The sequence below is a fragment of the Uranotaenia lowii genome, chromosome 1 (genome assembly GCF_029784155.1).
Source record: "Uranotaenia lowii strain MFRU-FL chromosome 1, ASM2978415v1, whole genome shotgun sequence".
In the NCBI taxonomy this organism is placed as follows: Eukaryota; Metazoa; Arthropoda; class Insecta; order Diptera; family Culicidae; genus Uranotaenia; species Uranotaenia lowii.
In genome coordinates this window covers 120,567,392-120,594,281 of record NC_073691.1, presented here as the reverse complement: position 1 = coordinate 120,594,281, position 26,890 = coordinate 120,567,392, and the positions used below count along the sequence as shown (strand labels likewise).

General features: G+C 36.6%; 1 protein-coding gene across 1 annotated transcript in view; it reads right to left on the bottom strand.

The window, feature by feature from the left end:
- LOC129737866 (hemicentin-2-like) overlaps positions 1-26,890 on the bottom strand; it is an 811,499-nt gene that overhangs the window by 191,285 nt on the left and 593,324 nt on the right. The window contains exon 3 of the mRNA XM_055729030.1: positions 19,880-20,012. Within this exon, the coding sequence (XP_055585005.1) occupies positions 19,880-20,012 (133 nt within the window). The remainder of the gene's footprint in view (positions 1-19,879; positions 20,013-26,890) is intronic.

The following is a 26,890-nucleotide window of genomic DNA, read 5'->3' as shown; positions in this document are numbered from 1 at the left end:
CACCTTTTGCTTACCAACCATCATATCTCATTCGGATTAGCATGTTTCAGATGGAATCTTTTTTTTTGGACTTCTCCAATGTTTCATGTGACAAACCAAAGTCAGAGAGTTTTTGACACGGCCAGAGGATTTCTTTTCCTTTAGTTGTGAAATATCAAATTTTTAGTTAAAATTATTTTTAAGTTCTTGCATAGTCCAGAAGTTGATATTTATAACCGAGCAACATTCGATAAAAAATGCCACGACGGTTTACATTTAAGGTCACAACAGATAACTGGATTAAGCCATCGGGGGCCCGTTGACAATTTTCTAAGTTGACCCTCACATTTGTTTTCTTTATTTTATGAATGACTAGCTGATCCCGTACGAACTTCGTTTCGCTTTAAATCATTGGTACGTCAAAATGAGTTTAGAAAATGAATTCGAAACATTCTTTCGACAATTTTGGGGAAAAAATTCAACAGTGTTTAAAGTCGCTACTGTTACTATTACTTGAAATTCAAATTAAACGGTTGATTGGCTTTTTATTAAAATTTATGTGAGAGTGTTTTCTTCTCGATCGGTTGCAAAATCTAGACATTATGGCAGAAACATGTACTATTTGTTTATGTGCACGACTGTTTTGCTTGACCTTCACGCTTAAATTGGTATCAATTAACTGCCTCCAACAAAATTATTGCACAAAACACGGAACTTTCAATGAAACCCTCTTTTTCTGTCCCATGGCCCGAAATTCGATAATTGAAACCAATTTTACGCTCCTCAAAACTCGCTTTTGCCATGGACGGCCTTTTTTTGACCACGATTCAAAACTTGACACCTGAAATCAATTATCTTTTCTGTTAACCTCCCATGTGTCAATTTTCATTACAATTCTATGCTCAATCAAGATAATATCGTAAAATCAGTGAACAGATAATAACCCCTTTTGCCGACCCCTGAGTCAAGATTTGAAACCTGAAAGCAAAAGAACGTCCCTCAAAACTCCTATGCGGAAATTTTCATCTCAATCCAATGTAGAATAACGTCAAAATCGCAAAAACATTAAAGTTGGGTATGGACGACTCCTTCAGCCAACTTCTGATCCGCAATTCGAAACTTGAAATCGATTGCTCGTCTCTCAAAACACTCATGTGCAAATTTTCATCACAATCCGACGGAAAATAACGTCAATAACGTGAAAACAATATTTGTCTTGTATGGACGACCCCCTTCAGAAGGGGTCGTCCAAAAATCTAAAAACATTTTTCATCATTCCTGGTCCTAATGAGCATCCATGCCAAATTTCAGATCTCTAGCTCTTAAGACGGCTGAGTCTATAGAGGACAAACAAACAAACAAACAAACAAACAAACATACAGATAATTGCTTTTTATATATATAGATATAGTGGTAGCAGTTTGTTTGAAAACTTATCTTATAAAAGAAATTCAAAACACACCTTTATATCACAGTTTTTGTTATATCAGTTAAAAAAAATACATGTGCCAATTTCCAACACAATCCGATGTACAGTAACGCAAATATCGTCAAAACAATGAACAGTTTATATGGATGACCCCTTTTGCCGAACCTTGACCCTGAATCTATTACCTGGAATTGATTGCTCGTCACTCAAAACTGCTACGTGGAAATTTTTATCTCAATCCAATGTATAATAACGTCAATAACACAAAAATATTAAACGGTTGATATGGACGACCCCTATGGCCGACCCCTGTCCCTAAATATGGTACCTAGAATCGATTGCTCGTCTTTCGAAACACTCATGCAAAAATTTTCATCACAATCCGACGAAAAATAACGTCAATATTGCAAAAACCATATTAGTCTTGTTTGGACGAACCCCTTCAGAAGGGGTCATCCGAAAATCTGAAATCATTTTTCATCATTCCTGGTCCTAATGAGTATCCATGCCAAATTTCAGATCTCTAGCTCTTAATACGGCTGAGTCTATAGAGGACAAACAAACAAACAAACAATATAGACTATGTATAGACTAGCTGATCCCATACGAACTCCGATTCGATTTCAACTTGGAATATGTCCTTGTCTTCTTTGATATCTGAAATCGATTGCCCTTCCCTCAAAACATCCGTGCGCAAATTTTTAAAGCAATCCATTGTATAATAACGTCAATATTGCTAAAAACATTGAAAAATTAATTTATATGGTCGACCCCTTTCGTCGACCCCTGGCAAAACATTTGACATCTGAAATCGATTGCCTGTCCCTGAAAACTACCGTGTGCAATTTTTCATCCCGATACGATGTATAATAACGACAATATTGCAAAAACATTGAAAACTTAATATGGACGACCCCCTTTGCCGGCCCCTTACACTGAATTTAATTCCTGAAATCCATCGCTCGTCTCTCAAAACATTCGTGTACCAATTTTCGTCTGAATCCGATGTATAATAACAACAATATCGTATCAACAGTGAATAGTTAATATGGACGACCCCTTTGGTTGACCCCTGATTTTAGTTTGAATAAGTGAAATCAGTTGTATGTCCCTAGTAACTCTTATGTGCGAATTTTCATACCAATGCGATGTATAAAAACGTCAATATCACTAAGATACTGAAAATTTAACATAGACGCCGGCCCCTTACACTGAATTTGATACCTCAAATCGATTGCACGTCACTCAAAACTATCGTGTACCAATTTTCATCTGAACACTGTGTATAATAACGTCAATATCGCAAAAACTGAAAACAGTTAATATGGACGACCCATTTGGCCGACCCCTTACACAAAATTTGACACCTGAAATCGGTTGCTCGCCTTTCAAAACACTCATGTGCATATTTTCAATACGATCCGACGAAAAATAACGTCAATATCGCGAAAACAATATTTGTCTTGTATGGACGACCCCCTTCAGAAGGGGTCATCCGAATATCTGGCAACATTTTTCATCATTCCTGGTCCTAATGAGCATCCATGCCAAATTTCAGACCTCTAGCTCTTAAGACGGCTGAGTCTATAGAGGACAAATAAACAAACAAACAAACAAACATACAGAAATTGCTTTTTATATTTATAGACTAGCTGATCCCGTACGATTTTCGTTTCGCAAGCAATAATTAAAATGTGATAAAATAAGATGATGTTTTTCAAACAAAGTAAAATATTCTCTACACTGAACAAAAAGTACCTTTTCATTAACAGTATTTTTATTGAAAAGTTGAAAAACCACCCCCATTAACAACGTATCTGTTTCTTTCCAAAACCCGTTCGTTACCCGTATAATATCCATAAATGTTGCGAAAACTGTTACTGGTTCATGGGAATGACATGTATTAATTTTTACATCTATATAATCGCCACAAGTTAATATAGACGACCCCTTTTGCAGATCCTTTACATCAATATTGCCGACACCTGCCCCTTTTGCTGACCCCTGCCCCGAAATAGGAAAATTGGAATCATTTGCTCATCCCTTAAAACTCCCGTGTCCCAATTTGCATCTCAATTCAATGCATAATAAAGTCGATATCGCGAAAACAGTGAACAGTTAATATGGACGACCCCTTTGGCCGGCCTCTGACTAAGATTTGGATAATTTCGGTATCGATTTTCGACTGTTAAATATGTTATTTCGGGGTGAATTTTTCGGCTATCAGTCAACTTAAATAGCAAAGACGACTATTTATTTAAGATCCAACGTTTCGATCCTTATAGGATCATCATCAGGGACTGTAATTTTATTATATGTTAACACCGTTTTATAAACTAGTTCATTAATTATGAAATTGCTTACCGAAAAAATGTCGTCTTTTTGTTTTGGATTGATTCGGCTGATCAGATAAAGCTGTCTTGTATATTGTGTACAAAGTTTTGCGGTTGAAAAACCGTTTTGTCCTACAATTTTTGGATTTATATTCACCAGCATCTGAAAGTTGTCACACAGTTTTCACTTTCACTTTCCAACTGATTTTTTATCTGATCACGACGAGTGTGTATTAGGTGGTGTCTATTACATGTTGTTGGGTGTGTGTTTCTGTATTTGTGTTTTTATGTTGTGATTTAATTTTTCTTATGTTACATATTGTTCTAAAAATATTTCCGTATGTGGAATGTATGTTTTCGGTGTCTTTTTTTGAATTGATCGCGTTTTTTGTAGTTTTTATGTGGCAACTTTCCAGGATCAGCAATTTGCCTTCGTTGTCACATCTGTCGATGATTTCTGCTTTGTCGATGTCGAACAGATGATCCATAGCTGTTTCATGCTCTAAAAGTGCTGTTTGTTGGCGAAGTTGCTGAATGGCGTAGTCCTGTTTCGTGTAGCCTATGTCCCACAGACGTTTAAGTTCATTTGTCTGTGTTCTATGTTGTGAGATTCGCTGTTTTAATTTTCTTGTTGTGCATCCAATATAACAGGCCGTGCAATTTTCTCCTTCTGCGGTTCCTTCTGTTTTCCATTCATCCATTCACCTTTGCAGTTAATTTTGTAAATAACATTCGTTTGTTCATCCTGCGGGGTTTTATCTTTCACAATTGGGAAAAGAGAACCAATTGTTTTAGTCTGTTTGCTCGCTATTCGCACATTAGCATACTCTGAATGTAATGTTTTAGTTAGGGTGGGTGTGAGTCCAATAATATTTGTGAGCGAACGGGTTATTTTGCTTTCGTCCGCTTCCATAGCTGTTTGAGGTTTTAATTTTTCATTCATTCTATTGATTATAAAAAATCACAACATAAAAACACAAATACAGAAACACACACCCAACAACATGTAATAGACACCACCTAATACACACTCGTCGTGATCAGATAAAAAATCAGTTGGAAAGTGAAAGTGAAAACTGTGTGACAACTTTCAGATGCTGGTGAATATAAATCCAAAAATTGTAGGACAAAACGGTTTTTCAACCGCAAAACTTTGTACACAATATACAAGACAGCTTTATCTGATCAGCCGAATCAATCCAAAACAAAAAGACGACATTTTTTCGGTAAGCAATTTCATAATTAATGAACTAGTTTATAAAACGGTGTTAACATATAATAAAATTACAGTCCCTGATGATGATCCTATAAGGATCGAAACGTTGGATCTTAAATAAATAGTCGTCTTTGCTATTTAAGTTGACTGATAGCCGAAAAATTCACCCCGAGATTTGGATAATTGGAATCATTTGTTTGTCCATAATAACTCTTATGTGCAAATTTCCATCACTATTCGATGTATGTATAATAAAGAAAATATCACAAAAGTATTGAAAAGTAATATGGACGACCTCTTTTGCCGGCCCCTTTTACTAAATTTGTTACCAAAAATCGATTGCCCGTCCCTCAAAACTCTCGTGTACAAATTTTCATCTGAATGCGATGCATAATTACGTCAATATTGCAAAACCAGTGAATGGTTTATATGGACGACCCCTTTGGCTGGCCCCTGACTCTGCATTTTATACCTGGAATCGATTGCTCGTCACTCAAAATTCCTATGTGCAAATTTTCATCTCAATCCGATATATAATAACGCCAATATTGCAAAAATATTAAACAGTGAATATGGACGACCCATTTTGCCGACCCCTGAACGAAAATTGAATGCCTGAAACCAATGGGTCATCTTTCAAAACCCTCATGTGCAAATTTTCATCTCAATCCGACGAAAAATAACGTCAATATCGCGAAAACAATATTTGTCTTGTAGGGACGACCCCCTTCAGAAGGGGTCATCCGAATATCTGGCAACATTTTTCATCATTCCTGGTCCTAATGAGCATCCATGCCAATTTTCAGACCTCTAGCTCTAAAGACGGCTGAGTCTATAGAGGACAAACAAACAAACAAACAAACATACAGAAATTGCTTTTTATATTTATAGACTAGCTGATCCCGTACGAACTTCGTTTCGCTTTAAATCATTGGTACGTCAAAATGAGTTTAGAAAATGAATTCGAAACATTCTTCCGACAATTTTGGGGAAAAAATTCAACAGTGTTTAAAGTCGCTACTATTACTATTACTTGAAATTCAAATTATACTGTTGATTGGCTTTTTATTAAAATTTATGTGAGAGTGTTTTCTTCTCGATCGGTTGCAAAATCTAGACATTATGGCAGAAACATGTACTATTTGTTTGTGTGCACAACTCTTTTGCTTGACCTTCACACTTAAATTGGTATCAATTAACTGCCTCCAACAACATTATTGCACAAAACACTGAACTTTTAATGAAACCCTCTTTTTCTGTCCCATGGCCCGAAATTCGATAATTGAAATCAATTTTGCGTTCTCAAAACTCCCTTGTGCCATTTTTTCTTTTCAAATTGTATGTAAAATTACGTCAGGAACTTGAAAACAGTGATTAGTGAATATAGACGCCCCTTTCGCCGAGTCAACTGCTCATAGTTTATAACCCTCATCTGAACATTTTCATCTCAATCCGATGCATGATCACGACAATATCGCGAAAACAGTGAGCAACTAACATGGACGGCCTTTTTTTTTGACCACGATTCAAAACTTGACACCTGAAATCGATTATCTTTTCTGTTAAACTCCCATGTGCCAATTTTCATTACAATTCTATGCTCAATCAAGAGAATATCGTAAAAACAATGAACAGATAATAACCCCTTTTGCCGACCCCTGAGTCAAGATTTGAAACCTGAAAGCAAAAGAGCGTCCCTCAAAACTCCTATGCGGAAATTTTCATCTCAATCCAATGTAGAATAACGTCAAAATCGCAAAAACATTAAAGTTGGGTATGGACGACTCCTTCAGCCGACTTCTGATCTGCAATTCGAAACTTGAAATCGGTTGCTCGTCTTTCAAAACACTCATGTCCAAATTTTCATCACAATCCAGTGTATAATAACACCAATAACGCAAAAACATTAATCAGTGAATATGGACGAAATTTGATTTTGATTAAATTTGATAACTGTAATCGATTGCTCGTCTCTCAAAACACTCATGTGCAAATTTTCATCACAATCCAATGTAAAATAAAGCCAATATCGCAAAAACATTAATCAGTGAATATGGACGACCCCTTTTGCCGACCTCAAACCTTAAATTTGGTAACTGTAATCGATTGTTCGTCTCTCAAAACACTCATGTGCCAATTTTCATCACAATCCGATGTATAATAACGCCAATATCGCAAAAACATAAATCAGTGGATATGGACGACCCCTTTTGCCGACCCCTATCCCTGAATTTGATAACTGTAATCGATTGCTCGTCTCTCAAAACACTCATGTGCAAATTTTCATCACAATCCGACGGAAAATAACGTCAATAACGTGAAAACAATATTTGTCTTGTATGGACGACCCCCTTCAGAAGGGGTCGTCCAAAAATCTAAAAACATTTTTCATCATTCCTGGTCCTAATGAGCATCCATGCCAAATTTCAGATCTCTAGCTCTTAAAACGGCTGAGTCTATAGAGGACAAACAAACAAACAAACAAACAAACAAACAAACAAACATACAGATAATTGCTTTTTATATATATAGATATAGAAGACTTGCGACTGTGAGTATTTGCACCTTTATTTTGAAAACCATATATTATTGTTAATAATAAATATGTTTAGGCCGAAATCATTCCACTTCATTGAAAAAAACCTAGTACATTGTTGAGGTGTAGCGAAGTTGAGGTTGGCCAATGTAAATTAAACATATTGTCCTTATCTAATCCTAATAGTATTTCAAAAATAAATATATCTTTAGCTGTACCACATCATCAACGGTTTGCAAAAAAATCCTCCAAAAAATCTCGCCTCAACAAAAAGCACTACAACTGCTTCACGATTGATAAAAATAATTTTGATGAATTCAATTTAACCGGAGTTTCCAGATGCCACAGATTTACAAATCATAAAGTTGTTCAAGCTCCGAAGGGTAAACATGAAATTGTTTATCCAGTTTCAAACACTTCAACATTTTTTTTATCAATTTAACAAAATGAAACGAAAATAACTTTAATCGACAACAATCTCTGTTATGGAGATTCGATATCCGATTTTTTTTGCAACCCGCAAGAAAGGGACTGAAACTTTGTTCACGCTTCCATTGATTTACCTTTATCTTTTGTTGGGTGTGCACAGGATATGAGTTTTCCTTCGAAAGAAGAAATCCGATCACAAAATGAAGCAAAAAAAACTGGATCACCGATCTTCGAACACGTGGGTTTTCTCAAAACGGGGTGGTAACAAAAAAAAAGAAAGAAAGAAGAATCGCTGCCGAAGAGATGAAAGAAGGCAACCGAATGGATTATTGATATTAGATTGTCAATTTCAAACATAAATAGGTACATTCTTCCCTTATCCCGAACTTTCTAGAACGGAAGACATTCCGGATCGTATATATGCGGATATGGGCCTCGGCACGGGAAGAATAAATTGGATTCAACGGCAGAAAACTTTTTTCAGACTGAAAGGAGAAAAATGATTCTTCGAAGGCTAGCTGTAAACGATCAATTTCTTTAAGGAAACCCCAAAATAATGGATACCGGATAAAGAGAAAAGTCTTTTTTTGCGGTCGGTTCTGAAGGGGACGAAAAGCGTCGAAAACTGAGCGGAAGGGTTTTTTCCAACCTATTCTCTTCATTTCGTTATAGGCCTAAATAGCTTCTTTTCTTTTCGGATTGGCTTGGCAAAAAAAGAAGACGAGTTGCATGTGATTTTTGGGAAATGTTGGTCTGGGACCGGATGGGAGCCGGCTCTTTAGTAAATGAGTGTAATTTCCTCAATTAAGAGACCTTTTGAAATGGAAACCTTGATGATGCTACGGCAAATCCAACGTTCCTTAACTGGGAAATGATATTTGCCTATTAGCGGAAATGTGTTTCGATACCGTTGTTCCTATGGATTCACTTCTATCTTTACGGTACGATAAAGTCTTTTATGAGGCAGACAATATAAAAATCACTTCACAAAAAAAAATCAGGAGCTTGAATCCAACTTTATTTGTCGGTTTAATATCAGTTATGTTTATGAATGTGTATTATGTCTAGAAATAACTTATCAGTGTGGCAAATTTAAAACAGTTTATATCTAAAACCTAATTCCTGAAATTGACATCTGAATCCGTCATGACTAAGAAATCATTGGATGATAAATTCTGAATTTAAAAATATTTTTATGTATAATCTTAAATTGTGATTTGGTATATGATTCATAAGACTTAGTCGATTTGGGGTCATTTTCGAATTTCTCAAACCCTGGGGTCTCAAAAGCTTCGTTTTGGTTCAAAACTCATCCATGATATTTTGCAGAATTTTTAAGTAATGTTTACATGAGTAAATTTGGACTTTTAGGTTTGTATGGGAAAATTGAATATTTTGTACTGAAAAATCAACATCATTTTTGTTTCTTTTGTGCAACCGAGCCAGCTGGTGGTTTTTGTGCCAATTTATAAAATTCCTAAAGTAAATTTTCCGCTGAACAACTTTGTCGAAGACCGTAAGTTCGTATCTTATTAGACAAAAAAGTTATTAGCTGTTCAACAGAGGTATGTTTTTTGGCATTGATAAACAATAAATTCAATAGACACCACTGTTGTGTGCCTTGCGAGGTATTGCATGACTACTTTTCATGCAATACTTCGCGGGGCACAAGCAGTGGTGTCAATTGAATTTATAGTTTATCAATGCCAAAAGACATACCTCTGTTGAACAGCTAATAACTTTTTTGTCTAATAAGATACGAACTTACGGTCTTCGACAAAGTTGCTCAGCGGAAAATTTCCTTTAGGAATTTTATAAATTGGCACAAAAACCACCAGCTGGCTCGGTTGCACAGAAGAAACAAAAATGATGTTGATTTTTCAGTACAAAATATTCAATTTTCCCATACAAACCTAAAAGTCCAAATTTACTCATGTAAACATTACTTAAAAATTCAGCAAAAAATCATGGATGAGTTTTGGACCAAAACGAAGCTTTTGAGACCCCAGGGTTTGAGAAATTCGAAAATGACCCCAAATCGACTCAGTCTAATGATTCATGTCACATGATTTTATCTCACAGGACAGAGCGAAGGACCCGTATTCGAAATTCAAATTCGGTTTGTTATAATAGCAATAACAAAAATGCACAAAAAATAAAGATTTTTGATTTTTAAAACCACTTAAAACCATTTTCAAAATAGTAATAATTAATAATTGTTAGTTAATGTTCATCTGAATTGAAAATACTTTTTTTTTCATTTTCAGCTGAATCTTGAATCTGAAAAAAAAATTAATCACGCTTGGAAATGTGTATTCTTATATAGGAAATGGAAATAAATAAACTTGTGTAGACTAATTAATCACGCTAATTATCCCCACACAAAAATCATACTTAAATATCTCCAGTTACCGATATCAAAGTTTGAAAAAATCTCTCAAAAATTACTTTAAATGTGGTATTGATTTTCTTTTTGAAATCGGCACTGCAGTTTATTTTCGAATCGATGATTATTTTATTTCATCCAACGTTTCGAGGCTAGGTTGGTCTCATCCTCAGGGAAAACAACAAAGTTGTATTTATAACTTTATATATTTTTAATAAACATTAAATCTTACACTAAAGAAGTACAGGTTGGGAAATTATATGTTTTGAATAGTAAGAAACTGATATTAATAAAAATAAAAATTCTAAATTTTGTTATTAATATTGAATGCACAAAGCATATAAGTATTTTCAAAGCAAATAAAAGTTTAGCTTTGAAATTGTTACTTCGAATCATTTTTCGAGCTTTTCATACATTAATTGAAAAAGTGGGTCGATTGGAAAAAAAAGGTTTGAAAAAATAAAAAAAAAACTTATTTATAAATTTTTAACACACGTTGAATAATTTCAATTGTTGGATTCTGGAAAGGACAAAAGGTATGTTTTATATTTATAGGCTTCCAAAAAGATTAAGTGTTCAGAACACAAAAGTTCAGAATCGAAAAACAAAAACAAACTTGTTTGAAAATTTAAAAACTGTAAATAGTAGAACTTTGAATTTTAGTTAATTTGAGTGAAAATTAAAACAAAACATGAAGATGAAAAAGAATAGTTTTTAAAATTTTAAAAGGATTTTCTTCAAAAAAAATGTCTTTCATTTTAAAAACATTTTTATGAAATTTAATTGACGACTCAAGCAAACAGCATTTTTGGTGCCTCTGTTTTAATGATTGATCTGTAAAATTTCAGCGCTCTAAATTCGAGTGTTTTGTAAGATTTTGTCTATCACCTCTAGTTTTGGTAAGTTTATAAGTTTCAAAATGCATGAGATTTGTGTGAAATCAATCATTGATAACTTATAAGTTGGAAAACAAAACTGATTCTAAATTTGTTTATTATCATATATTCCATCAAACATTAAAATTAAGCCTAGATATTCAAATTTCAGAGATACTATGATCTTAAAATGTTAAGCTTTACAATTTTTTGAAATTTGAAAAGATATCATTGCATAAAAATAATGGGGAAAAGTATAAAAAAATTCTATAAATTTGTAAGGTTTTCAAAAAAAAATATTTTTAAAATTTTTGTAGAAAAATAAACTGATTGCATTTACCCAAATTAAGGGGGGAGTAGGGTCTAACGGGTAAAAAAAACACCATTTTCACGATTTTTTTCAGAGCTATCGTTCAAACAAATGTATTCAAATTTTTTGCATTATACAAAGCATTGTTAAAAGAACATCTAGTAATTTTTTCGTAGAAAAATATTGAAAAATGAGTCGGTGACGGAGCACTTTCGAGGATGCCTTTTAGAAAACAGGATTTGCGGTGGACACTGTATCTCAGCACAGAAACATTTGAAGTAAGAAATTCAGAGCAAAATATTTTTAATAGATGTTTTTCTGGACCCCAACGTTTTATTTAACTTAACTTAAAAAAAATTAATGAAATTTTTGTGGCTGTTTGAAGTAAAAACTACGATTTTTAACGAAAAAATCCGCCATTTTTATCTGTAAAATCTCCCCAAAGTAAAAAAAAGAATTGGGGTTTGGTATTTTATATGTAGAAAATATGTTCCAAATTTGAGAAGAATCGGATAAGTAGTTTTCAAATGACGATGTCCACCGACTTTAAAAATGTGCTTTCGAGAAAAACGCGTTTGAAGTTTCTGCTCTTGCTTTCTTGCAGTATTAGATTAGAGGAGATAAAGGCCTATAATTTCTACAGTTTTGCTTCGATTGACTTGAAAATTTGACACAACATTCTTGAAATGTTTTACAATAAGAAAATAAAAAAATAAAAAAATCGATTTTTTGAAAGTGTTAGACCCCACTCCCCCCTTAATCAAATTATCTCTTAAATTCCATGCACCTTGAAGAACTGTGAATTTGTGGACTTTTGTGATTTTCGAACTTCTTTTAAATGTGGAGTTTAGTATTTAGAAGAACAAGAACAAAAAATAAAGTTGGGGCTGAATTTGGTCAACAACTTTCATATGGCTACCAGTTTATTGATGTATTGTATTAGTATTTGTTAAATGAATTTTGAAATTGGAAGGACCTGAACTTGTTCAGTCACACGTCTTAAAGAAAATCCATTCTACAGACAATAAGCTCAATACAAAAATACAAATCAAAATTTGCAATTTGAAAAATAGATTCAATTTGTGAACGTCAGTGTCTTAAATGAAAATGATTTAGCCTACACCGGTGTAGGATTAAAATCTGTCGGAGACAAGCTTTTGCGAGCAAGTAAAAATCTGAATAAATTTTCAGATTATTTATACAAACTTATTCATCATAAATTTATCTATTACTAGCTGACCCGGTGTGCTTTGCTACACCTTTCAAAATCAAATGATATTTTCAAAAATTATTCAAATTTTTATTTTTTTATTGCTATTACTTTAAATCAAATTAATCATAATTTATAAGCAACCGCTATAAAATGAGAGCTGCAGCTGGAGTTTCGAATTGCAACACAAAGATAACTTAAACAAATATTCTAAATCTTGCTCTATAAATTTGTGTTTAAGATCTAATAATTTGAAGCTGTCTGGACGGTCTCAAATTAATCGTACGCAAACAATCTAACATATAAAATATGGTTGTTTTTTTATATGTTCTGGATTTATGGTGAAAAACTGATAAGAGAGCCCCTTCCCTGTCCTTACCTTCACCCCCTGCAGAATGGAGGTCGTGATTTTTAATAATCATACCTAATTTTTTCGTTCCCAAAAATCCTCTTATATCAAACATAGTTCCATTGATTGATAAGTTTTTAAGCTTCATAACAAAATTTATATGGACCCTCCTCCTTTCTTCCTCTATCTACACTGTAAAGCGTAAGGATCTATAACAATCGTAGAAAGATGTCTCGTAACCAAGTACCTTTCCATGCCATATTTGTTTCCATTTGTTGGCTTCATTAGCATAAATTGAGAACTTATGCTAACTCTATTGAATTGGGCTCACATCCCTCCTCCTATGTACCTACTCACTGAAAGCAGGATGGTGTGTCAGATAATCGTAGAATCATACCAAAATGATTTTCCATGTTAAGTTTTGTCCATTTCTCGGATTTTCTAAAAAAAAAAGTTAAATGTAAGCCTCCTCTTACCTTCCTATATTCCCAATTCTATCATCCTACAGCAAGAAAAAAATTGTTTCACATAGAAAAAGTATTTTTCGTACTCAAATACTTTTTGATGCCAAATTTGGTTTCATTTGCTCGATTAATTCTCGAGTTATGCAAAAAAAAGGATATGGAAGCTCCCCTTTTCCTCTTAATATCTTTCCGGTGAAAAAAAAGGTGGGGCTTCAATTTATGATAGAAACATTTCTCGAATCCATATACCCTCATATGCCAAATATGGTTCAATTTGCTCGATCAACTCTCCAGTTATACTGAAAATTGTAAGGGAGACCTTTCCTCCCCCTTTTCATCCACCTCTTTGAAGGAGTGAGGGATACCAAATATTCATGCCAAATTTGGTTCCATTTGCTGTTGTAGTTTTTGAGTTATGATGTAAAAATTGTATGAAACTCCCTTCCCTCATTCCTTTCTCCCCATTGAAGGAAGGGTTCTCAAACTCCAAAAATTATAAAAAGGCCTCTCTTCCCCTTTATTTCTCCGTACTGGAAAGAGGGATGGATCTCAAATTATCATAGAAATATTTTTCGTATCCAAATACCCTCCCATGCCAAATGTGGTTCCATTTGCATTACTAATTTTTGAGTTATGTGAAAAAATGAAAGAGACCCCCTCTCCCTTTCCACAAAAAAGGGGGAGGGGTCTCAAATAATCATTGAAATATTTTTCGTATCCTAATAGCTTCCCGTGCCAAATTTGGTTCCAATATCTTGTTAAGTTTTCGAGTTATATGAAAAATTGTAAGGTAGCCCCCCTCCCCCCTTCTTATCACCTCCCTAAGAGGAAGGAGGGGTACCTTATATTCATAGGAATATTCTTCGTACCCAAATACCACCCCATGCCAATTTTATTACCATTTGCTTGATGGGTGCTCGAGTTATGCAAAAAATTGTCTTTTGTTTGGGAGGCCCCTCCCTCCCTTATTGAGAGAGGGAGGGGTCTCAAACCATAATAGGAACCTTCCCCGGTCTCCAATACCCCCACCTGCCAAGTTTCACGCAAATCGGTTCAGTAGTTTCCGAGTCTATAGGGAACAGACAGACAGACAGACAGACAGACAGACAGAAATTCATTTTTATATATATAGATAAGTAGATTTAAGTTCCAGATGAATTTTCATTTTTATGAACGAAAATTTGAAAATTTCCTCTTCATTCTTCGCAGAACGATAATTTTAGATATACAGGTATTAAAATTCCCAAAGAATGAAGCATCTCCAAACAGATGGTGTCGTTCCAGGTATCATACACGAGCTATTAATTTATATTCTTCTACGCCACACCTGACTATCCAAATGGGAGGAGGAGATAAATTTCCCCATGAAAAGTAATTTATCAAAGCTTTTGAATTTTTCCGCCTTTTTCTTGCCCATTTCAGTCATTGGACTTTTCCGGCTAACAATCGTATTGTTACATCCTATGCCGGGGACTTCTTTCCTAAGCGAGAAAATGGAAGGTGCTTCCGCCGACCTTTTTCGCAAGGTTTTTTTTGCTATTTTTTTGTTCATCTCTTTACCAACCACAACATCTCACGGTCCAGTTTGAAAACTGGGCTGGGATTTCATTCATTCAGAACTCGGTCAAGAGATTTTTATCGCCCACTGGCATCATCATGTTGTTCTCGTATAGGTGGGACATTTTCACGGGCACGCTTAGATATTTTTTATAATCATTACGTAAAACCAGTTTGTGTATAAACATATGATTTTTTCCAGGAATATTGTCAAACGTTCTGTTCCTAAGAGAAAGTTCACTGGTGTTGGGAAAAAGTGGTGAAAATTTTGATATTTTGAAAATTTTACCATGCAAAATTGTTTTCAAGATCTTTGGACGTTGTATTTTTTACAGCACAGCACTGTTTCTATTTCAGCCGTATGTGATAGAAATATTGCTATTTTTGCATCACAGCATGCGAAAATACAACACGTGTTGTAAAAAAAAAAAACAGAAGACCACAGATCTTGAAAATGTTTTAACATGGCAAAATTTTCAAAATGTGCCGTAAGTATCAAAATTTCTACCACTTTTTCACCAGTGAACTTGCTCTAAGAAAAGAGAATGGTGAAAATGTGTTTTTCGGTGTTTTTTTTTTAATGTTAATCATTTTAATTTTTACCCAGTATCGGCATGTAGAGCGTAATTTTTTTTATAAATAAACTTAACTCATGATTATATTCTCATCATTATAACTCATGATTATATACCCATTTTTACCTTGACTATTACAAATTTTATTTGTAGAATCTTTTAAAACAGTTTCTAATATGTTTCCGAATGAATAACAATTCTTTTTCAAATCTTCAACTTACAAATGCTTCGCAAGAGAAACTTTAAATTGCAAACTGAAAGATCTTTGCTCGCCGGAGTAACATAGAAAAAAATAATAAAAATATGAGAAAATCTTTAACCCTTTTGTTTACAATATTTACGCCCAAAACAGTTTCCTACGTTTGAAAGCTTATACAGACTATTTTCAAATTCAACATAATCAGGCTTATAGTGTATAATGACATCAAAGAAAAGTTCATGTACTGTTAGCAGTTAAGTCGAACTGATACTAAAACAGTGCATTTAACATTGGAAACCTTATTGATTGCGATGAAAATTTCCGACTGTAAATAACTTTATTGATTGCAAATTGAAATTGTTTGCTCGGTACTTAAAATTGTGTTTCGTTATCGTTCCAGATACAGCTGCCTGCAGTGATTCTGAAAAGGATCACGTATGTGTTAAAAAATTTCTACCGAATCAACCTTGAACAGATATGGTTAATCCATTTTAACCAGAAAAGCTTGTTATGAGAAGATGGACAAGGGGAAAAACTGTTATGACGGCCAATAATCCGTAATCGAACAAACGGGAAAATATTAAGCTCTCCCAGCAAATGAATGCTTTTCCTGGTATTAAATCCCGGGTTATTCACATTTCCATCAAAGAACTGCGTTGCTACTTTCAGTTGTTTTACATTATACGTTTTGGATTTATAAAAGAAATAATTGAATTTCAATTATTATTTAAAGACAAACTCACTTCAAAAACATACGTTCAATCAAGTGGTTTAGAAAATAAAGTTTTTTTTTAATAAATCAGACAATTTATGTATGTTAAACTATATTTTATTTCAGCCCCATGCGCCGGATAACCGGTGGAAGACTAGAGAAATATGTTTAAACAGATCTCAAATACCTATCTCTGACCTTAAGTAAACTAATCGAAAAACTTAGGATATCAGTTTTGATGTTTTCATTTTTCAATCCCTAGCAATGTTCGCCACTGCTTGCGTCCGAATAAAACAACGACTTTCAGTTTTCGAGTTATTCCATACGTAGGTGTACGTGAGAACGAGCGCAATGTTTACATGCAGTTGTCATTTAGTTTTCCCTTCTGGATTTTCTTCACTCGGTTCTTTACATCCGAATTGTTTTTTTTTTGTGTCCGGATTGTCTTTTTTCGTGTCCGGTTTTCACTGAAAAGCAGATCGCGGCAATAATAATTTTTCTGTTTATTATTTCAACTATTTTGATTTCAGCCACAAACAGCTGTTTATTGTTTTGAAAACAACATTGAGAGTATTGGTGAACTTCTCCCAAAACTGACTTTATTCTCCGGGCGAAATCGTCCGTTTTTTCGAGCGCAACTAGTTTGCCACTACACTGATAAATCATTTCACACATTTTGCAAAATTCTTTCACACATTATCAGCAAATATGGAGCTGTCAAACTCGAGTGGGATTTTCACACATCATGTAAGTTCGAAATTTACACATTATCCGAATTTGCTGATTAAAGAAAAAGTGTGAGAAATCACAACAGTTGTATTTGTTTTGTCTTCGTCAGTTAAGTGCGAGCCAATTATGAACCATCTACATCGTCGTCTCAAGTCATGAGACAATAATGGCAAGTAAACCAATTAATATTTCAAATTCAAAACTAAATTGAATAACGCTCAAATTTATCTTTCAGATCCTGCCTGGTATCGCCTGCCTGTTTTTGCTGGGAGAAATAACTGAAAATTTTTCCCTCCGCAATCAATATTTTTCCATCATGTGCGTGCATTGATAAAAATAAATCATTAAAATTGAAAAAAACTTGTTGTTTTTATTACTAAATTATTGAAAATAAATTATAATTTCACCTCCCGCTTACCTATATTGAATTATTTTACTTTTTTCACACTTTGATCTCATGAGCGCTGACTTTGAAGACAAAGATGCTACACGCTCTTTTTTTTAAACTCAAAATTAAGTATGACCGTGGTTCAAAACATAGTTCGATTCTATGAATTTAAAGTTAAGTACCCTTTTTCCTCCTTGCGATGGATCTAAATGGAGTTCGAACTGCGAACTCAAAATTGATCCCCTTTTTTCCTTCGGCGAGGGATTAAAGCTGAGTTCGACCTTATGTACTAAAAATTGAACTCTCTTTGTTGGACTGAAAACACTTAGCGAGTTCAGTCCGAACCGGAACAGCAACCAACGAACCCGTCGCAAAATTTTGTCGTTCCGGAACAATTACCGGAAGACTATGAAGGAACTTCATAATGGAATGCATGTTCACCGTGTCAGCGTAAAATTCTGACCGTCATTGTCATCATATGGTAGCGGCTGGGAATGTCCGGAAACTTCCGGATGTTGTTTACTTCCCGTGGGAAGTACCATCCGGAAGTTTTCTTTGACCGGGAGTGTCAAAACTTTCCACCGCTCTGTAATTGCAATGCAATGTACCGGAACAGCAACATCCGGATACAACAAATTTTAATTATTCTTTAATTCCCTGAAAATAAGCTACCCTCGAAAGAAAATGGATAAATCCGAGTTCGGCTGCCGAACATAGTATTGAGTATGCCTATAAGATCTTAGTTTTGCTATTGCCCAGTCATACTCAAAGTTGAGGGCGGCCACCGAAGTGCTGTTTTGAACCAAAACTACTTAATTTTGAGTTTCAAAAAAAGAGCGTGTATATTCTAGGCCACGATCTGCTGAATTCAACCATTATGCTATTAAGGCGCCAGCATTAAATTTTACTTCGTAAGTCCGGACTTCCGACTTCCGAAAGACTTCCGACAAAGAAATGTGAAGTACTAGATTATCGGAAGTCTTTGTATTGTTGCCAGTTTCATAGCGACGTTTCTAAAATTTTTATTAAAATTCACAATATTGGCTAAGAGGAGCCGTAGGTGAACCGTAGTTGATAACAAGCTCATGCTCAAATAAACAAAATATTGCAAAAAATTTATGATGGTGAAAATTGCGGAACAATCATCATGATGGAGTGCGTATTTCAAAGATCAAGATGATTTTTAAACGATCATAAGACCTTATTTTTCGGTGCTCAAAAATTATAATATTTTCGTTACTGGAGAACCTTGTTGTTTTTTTTAAATATTTCTGTAAAGGTGATAAAGAGATTTCTTTTTTGCTGAAAAATTAACACTTTAGGAACTAAAAAACTGTTCCTCATGAATATTTATTTGAGAAAATTCATACTTTTTTGTTTATTTTAAGAGGATTTTAACCTTTCCAGTTATTCGTCAAAAATTCATACTTTCGTGGAAAGAAAGAGTGTTAACTATGCCCCGGGAGCTCGTTATGCCCTTATATCCCCTGAATCACGTTATAGATTTAGACAAGATGTTTTAGTTTCAGAGATATAACGTTAAAGAAAATCATTACAAAATTAAATAGACGAACTGTAATAATTTCTGGCACCACTGGAGATCATTTTTGAGTTTTCAATATTTAAGACCTTGATTTATTCAGCAATTTTGTTGAAGACCAGAAAAAGTTTTGACTTAAGGTTGAAAAGATATAAAAGATTTATTTTCAGTGTTTTTGTCATATTTTGCATCGAAATTCCTATACTCTATCGAACGGCAAAATAAAAACAAATAAAAAGCTCTAACTTTTTCCGCAAAAGCCAAAATCTCTTGAGATCTTCAAGAAAGTTTATTTTGGATAAGAAGAAGTTAGCTCTTTATACTGAGTGCGTGCTATTGTAATATTCTATAATGTTGCAAATTGACGGGCTCCCGTTTAGATAAGTGTAGATTAAAAGTTCGTAAACCTAGTGTAGATCCAATTATTTGGAATGGCTTTCATTTCCAACCGTGTCTTGTTCTCCATAAATTCTAAAGTTTGCTCTCTGTTGTAATAAAACGCATAGCAACAAAGCAACACTGTCAATTAACTGGATTTTATCAGTCATCAAATTGACAAGCAGTTAAATAGTAATTTTGCACCCTCTTCTAGAAGTCATACCGTTTTGAGTGTTCGCATTGCACTCATTTTTCTTTACCGATGAAAAAAAAATCATAAATCACCTGTATAGTGGCTTGCCGGCACTTTCTCGAAACCACAGGACCATGTAGACGCGATCATTGGCTTCTTCCGGTGTAATGTCACATGGCAGTGTTGCCGTCCGCCCGAGCACTGCTTCTACCGTAGTTGTCGATACTGAAAGATAGAAAAAATAGGAAAAAAGCACCGTCAGTTTCCGATGGCAGCATGTTAAGGGTACCTCCGAATATCAGTTATGATGCGAGCAAGACATCGGCAAGGCCGAGCACGAATGCCAACTAAATTTGCCAAATTGACTGATCCTCCGAGGATAAGCTGAAAATTCTGCCACATCCAACGGTGTGGGGCGTGACAAGGCGATTCTGGCCAAGCAACGGCTCTTGTACCCTCCTAGCCCATGTCGCTGCTAGATATTCAGGTTCCGATATTGACAGGTCAGTGCCACGAGAAGAAAAAGCACCTCGACTCGGCAAACGACAATCAATAACCTCTTGATAGAGCAGAACAGGAATTTGTGTGACAAATGATACCGAAGACAAATGGGAATTTCGGGGGAAAATCAATAATGAGTTTAGTTTTTTGCCGACTCTAGCCTACATCGCGCATCGCACCAAGAACATCGACAACGTTGATGAATATTTCAATTGAGTAGAGCGAACAGCATCTCGTGATGGCTCTTGGGAAAATCATCAATATGACGTTGATTGACAAAACTCGATAATCCCCTTAAGCTTCGATTGAATCGGACAAGAAAAAAAAACGCCGAGTTACAACTGGAGCTTCATTTAGCATTAGCAATGAAAACCATCCAAGATCCATTACTGTTATCGTTCCATTTTGGGTCACCTTCCAAGGATAAGAATCCCGTCTCGGAAGCAATGCAGCAATGGGTTGGGTTCAATTATACAAATTACATGTTACCGAATATTTTTCGATCAATATTGGCTTCATCCCGACCGTAGTTGATCTGCAGTATCCATTTCGTTTGAAATTGTCGAGTTGAGAAGAGGGAAATGATTGCAATAGGAGACAAATTGCTATTCAATCGGAAAATTGAAATAAACGAGCCATTAGTGGACGGTTACAGTCGGTTCATGTTCTCGGAAAGACCTTTGCACAATAATTAAATTAATCATGATTGTTACCAATCTGGAAAATTTTATTCATCTATAATTAAATTCCCCATTGGGCACGGCTCAGCGCTCCAAGGCAGGTGGAAACAATTATTTGTACAACACCTCAACATTCAATACCGATAATGAGGTTTATCATTTCTCGAGTCAAGCTTTAATCTTCGGTTAATTCGTACTATGTCTTTTAAATGCACAAAAACAGCTTGGGAATATTTGATATATAGTGTAAAAATTTCTAAAACGAAACTTGAGCTATTGTATAAATATTATCCTTCCGTTCCTACTTGAGTTGAAACTTTAAAAAAAACAAACGGCATTAGAGTGGGTACTTTTTATACAATAGTACTTTTTCATATAATACTTAAATTAAATCAGTGATTTTCATACCAATCTACTCTAGTATTATGGTGCTTGAATAAAAGGGAATGATTTAAGTCGTGTGTAGGGTTTGTGCCATATTGGGTAAAAAACCTATTATCAGCAAAATTCATGTAATTCATCATGAGTCGTAACTACGATCCGCGTGAAAATCAGTGTTAAAGCAGATTTTGGGGAAAAACCTTTATAAGCTTATGAAAGAACGTGTTAAAAATTATTTTTACGAAGTTTCACGAAACTGTACGGCTGGAAGTTGTTTGTACACCTAAAGGGCGAACACGAAATTATTGCGACACCAAAAGTGTCATGCAAATTTCTTATAATGTTTAGATTCAAACCAAAATTTTAGGGTAGTTTATACTTATATTTACTTCAAAAATCAAAAGAAAAGTTTATCGATGGAGCCTTGAGAATAAAATTGAACGCATTTTCGCTTGATACCTTCCATCAAAGTCTTTTCAGTGTCATCCGGTACCAGTTTCTCAGATTTTTTTTCTATTTTCTTAACATTTGTTTATTTGTTTATTATTTGTTTATTATAATTAAGTTCATCGAACATAAATGTTTAAATGAATATGTTTAGTTACAATCTAATTAGTAAAACAATTTGGACTGACGAATTCGACGAATAAATCGGCTGGATGATTCTTCAAACTGATGCAGGTGCTCAGCATCCTGAAACATACGCATCATTGCACTGAGTGGTTCATTGTAGCCATAAGATGTTCGGTGGATTTGATGTGACAGCAACGAATTAGATCGCAGAGTTCGCGACGGGGCACTGAGGTTTATCATTCTTAGAAGATTTGGCGATTGAACTTCTCCATTCATAATCTTAACAATGAAAGAAGCCTGTTGAGTCTTTCGGCGACATGCGAGGGTTTCGAGACCCAAAAGCTGACACCGATCCGAATATGCTGGAAGATCTTCGGGATGACGCCAAGGCAGGTGTCGCAAGGCGAATCTGACAAACCGCTTCTGCACACGTTCAATCCTCAAAATCCAACTTAGTTGATACGGAGCCCAGACCACAGCAGCATGCTCAGTTATAGATCTGACGAGGGCACAGTACAGTGATTTCAAGCACAAAGGATCTTTGAATTCACGTGACACTTTGGTGATGAAGCCGAGCTGACGATTCGCTTTGTTGATAACTGAAGAGCGTTGGCTGTTGAAAGTGAGCTGCGCATCGAGGATCACGCCAAGATCATCCACTTCAAAGACCCTTTTCAAAAACTGGCTGCCGATACTATAGTCATAAGGGATCGTTGTTTTATTCCGATGAAAAGTTATTACAGAGCATTTTGAGACACTGATTGTTAGTTTGTTCAGTCTACACCATTCATCAAACTGGTTCAGCAGAGATTGAAGGCGAATGCAATCAGCAGTACATTCCACTGGCAGAAATATTTTAAGGTCATCAGCGTAACCAATTTTCGTTCCGTCTTCTAGGCTAGTAATCAGATCGTTAAAAAATAGCGCAAATAATAATGGCCCCAAATTACTCCCTTGGGGGACGCCAGATCGATTGGTAAAAGGATATGAAATGCTTGTGCCGTACTTGATCCTTATGCAGCGCTCGGTGAGAAAGGATTTCAACCAAGCAATCATGTTGTCATGAATGCCAAGCTTGGCAAGCTTAGCGAGCAAAATCTTATGGTCAATCGCGTCAAAAGCAGCTTTGATATCTGTATACACAGCATCGACTTGTTTTTTGTTTTCTAACTGATTGAGGCAAAACGACGTGTATTCTATGAGGTTAGTACTCACCGATCTACCAGGCATGAAACCATGCTGTTCAGGGGCGATGTACTGCGATGAGGCGCGTAAAAGAGCTTGGCCAACAATTATTTCAAAGAGCTTAGACCCTGCAGACAAACTGGTAATACCACGATATTGCTTAACATCTCGACGATCGCCGTTTTTGAACACCGGAAACATGAACGAATTTATCCATTTGTCTGGAAATTTTCGTTGCTGGAATGATCTGTTGTAGATCCTAGCCAGAGGCAAGGAAAGAGCTTCGATGCAGCGACGATAGATAACAGCTGGAATCCCATCAGGTCCAGGAGCAAATGAGCTTTTAAGCTTTTTCGCAGAGCGCTCAATAAGATCTTGATTGATTTCAAAAGTATTCAAGTCAAAAACATCGACAGGTACATGATTGATGGCTTCACTGCACTCTCTTTCGGATGAAATGGTGTTCAAAAAAACTGACTTGAAATGCTCTGCAAACAAGTTACAACATGCACCTGGAGAGTTAGCAACAGCGTCATTGTAAACTACAGAGCTTTGTAGGGAGCTCGATTTCCGTTTTGAGTTCACAAATGTCCAAAAACTTCGGGGGTTGGTGCGTAAACTAGATTGTAAACGCAAGACGTGGCGCTTATAAAGTGCTGCATTTAGTTTGCGGTAGGCGGTGCTTGCTGCTCTAAACTGTAGTTGAAAGTCCCCTGTTCTTTCTTTACGAAGTCTGCGTAAGCATGCATTTTTCTCGCGCCGTAGTTGCCGTAAAGTAGGCGTGCTCCAAGCAGGTGACACAGGTGGTTTAAACAAAGGAACGTGAGAATTCAACCAGGTGCAGATCAAATCACAGAACAATTCTGTCATGGCATCCACCGATGAGGAGCCGAACAGATCGTCCCAGTCAATGCTACTCAAATATTGTGCGAGTTGTGAAAAGTCCATTTTCCTGAAGTTCAGAGCTCTACTCCTACGCTCCATAGAGTGTGATGTGGCTTCGTTCGTAAACACAACAGTGGGTAAGTCGAAGACAATTGGAGGGTGGTGAGCGTCTATCGGTACCAAAATGTCTGGAGCATTTCTTATTTTGACTAGTTCTTCACTCGAGCCAAAAACCAGATCGAGAACCCGACCAAGGTGATTCCTGATTGCATTCAATTGAATAAGATTCAGCGAGTCCATTCCGTCGATCAAGCAAGCAGAGGCAGCATTTAAAGGAGTTACATTCAAAAGCCTAGCAGCTGTATCAGTTTCTTCCCACACCAGACGGGGTTGATTATAGTCGCCAAATACTAGTACGGATTCATCAGTAGCAGCGCGTGCACAAAGTTCACGCACAGTTGATACATGGGACTCGAAAACGTAAGTGCAATTACTTTTGTCGGGTGGCACGTATATGGCACATAACATCATTTTTTTCCCATTTATACGGACAGCAACACAAACTTGTTCAAGGCTATTTCCGTATTCAGTTGTGACAAACCTACTCATGTGACATTGCTTAACGGCTATCAAAACTCCACCGAAACTTTTTTTCGAGCTGTTGAGCAGACTGCGATCACAACGATAAACAGAATAATTGTTGCCAAAGAGTTGGGTTGAGTTGAACGAATCATTCAAACCGGTCTCGGTCAAAATGATGACGTCGTAACTGCAGTCGTTAGTAGCCAAATAAAAATCTTCAGTTTTGGTGCGCAAGCCTCGAACGTTCTGATAGTAGCACCAAGCTGCGTCATTCGATCGAGCTGCCGAAACGCTATCCGACACACACGCTGGGGGGCTAGAAGGCAGAGATGTGTGACTGGGTGAATTGTTCAGATCTGACGAATACTTGCCATTGCATGGCAATTGGAAGCCTCTCCCTGAACCACCCGGCCGATACACGGGACGACTTAAGGTTGGGACGAACGGTCGTTGGTGGCCAGAGAAGAGAACTTCCGAATTGCTTTGAGTTTTGCGTCCCGACGTCCAGTTGGAATTCACAGGAGAAGTGTCGATTTCACGGGCATTGATGGCAGCAGGCTGTAGCATCAGGTTAGGGTCCGCGTTGGTTTGGGCATCAGAATAGAATCGATTCGATGCACACGGAACGGGTCTGGAAGGCAGAGGTGTGTGACTCGGAGAAAAGCGAGAAAGAGGGGAATACTTGCCATGGCATGGCAATTGGAAGTCTCCCCTTGAACCACCTGACCGATACACGGGACGACTTGAAGCTGGAACGAACAGTCGTTGGTGGTCAAGGAAAAGAACTTCCGAATTGCCTTCAGTGGTGCGTCCCGACGTCCAGTTGGAATTCGCATGAATGATGTCAATATCAGGAGCATTATAAGCAGCGGGTTGTAGCATCGAGTTGGCATCGGTAAAGATTAGAGCATCAAACTGATCCGGCTTTCGTGATGCTGGGCTAGAAGGCAAAGGTGTGTGACTGGGAGAAAAGCATAACGCAGGAAAATACTTGCCAAGGCATGGCAGTTGGAAGCCTCCCCCTGAGCCACCTGACCGCAAAACGGGACGACTTGTAGCAGGAACAAGCGGTCGTTGGTGGCCAGAGAAGAGAACTTCCGAGCTGGCATGATTGATGCGTCCCGGTGTCAAACTGAGATTAAATGGCGGCTGATCGTTGTTTAGAATCGCGAAACTGATTTGAATTGTAGTCCACGAATTCTCGGAAGTACAATCCTTTCGGCCAGGATTCCGGATTCAACGCTTTCAGTTTCAAATCCAGAGATAGGCCAACTTTAAATGAGATGAACCGGAATGAACTGATATCGCTACCTCTGGAAACCAATTTAACTACGTTGGCATCTTCCGCACCAATGTTGGCCTGCACCATGGCTTTAACAGCGTCTTCCGTGACGTCAGGCTTAATGCGCGACAAATAAACCCAGAACAAGTCAGGGTTTTCGTCTTCGCTCAGTGGAATTGAAACGATCGGCTGATGCATGTTTTGATCCTAATTGGCAGGGTTCAGATGAAACCGCGTCCGGAACCCGTATACGCTTCAAAGGACGCCTGACAGGCGTAGGAGTCGGCGTGGGCGTTGATTTGTTCCAAACGGCGGTACGTGTTGGTTTCGGCGCAATTTGCTGAATTTCCGAACGCAATTCAGTGATCGCGTTCGTTAGCTGCACTAGCCCATTTGTTTCAGACGGAGCATTGAAGGCCATCAATTGGAAACTGGGGTTCGAAAACATTGCCGCACAGTCATCACAGTACCAAAAAAGATTTTTGGACAGCGCATCCATTTGTCTGACCAGACTCTTCGGTAGACCAGTGCAAGCGGTGTGAAATCTTTTTTTGCAAACACCTTTGCAGGCAATGTGCTCGATGCCGGTTATCGCCTCATGGCAATTCGAGCAGCTGTGATCCATTGCGCCAGGCGGGTATGCAACACAGGTACCAAATTAAGCTTCGAAAGTGTTTATGTTTCAATTTTTTCCACCAGATGTCGCCTCGGTCGAAAAAATCGAACGGGGTTGTTTACAAAGGTGAGTTAAGTAAACAAACTTCTTCAAACTAATCGAAACTTCGAACTCGATTTTTAATATTTTTCTTCCTGATATCACTTGAACTCGATAACTTCCTAGTTGAAAGCAGATTGTTCAACAAGAAGAATTGGACTTCGACTATTTTTTTAACATAAAACACGCAAAACAGGTAAGTAAAACCGTCGAACAATTTGTTCACATGAAGTCACAGAGACACATGTATCTACTTCACGTCTTTGACTGTCTTTTTGCTCTTCCCAGCCAGCAAAATCAGCAGAATCAGCCAAACTGA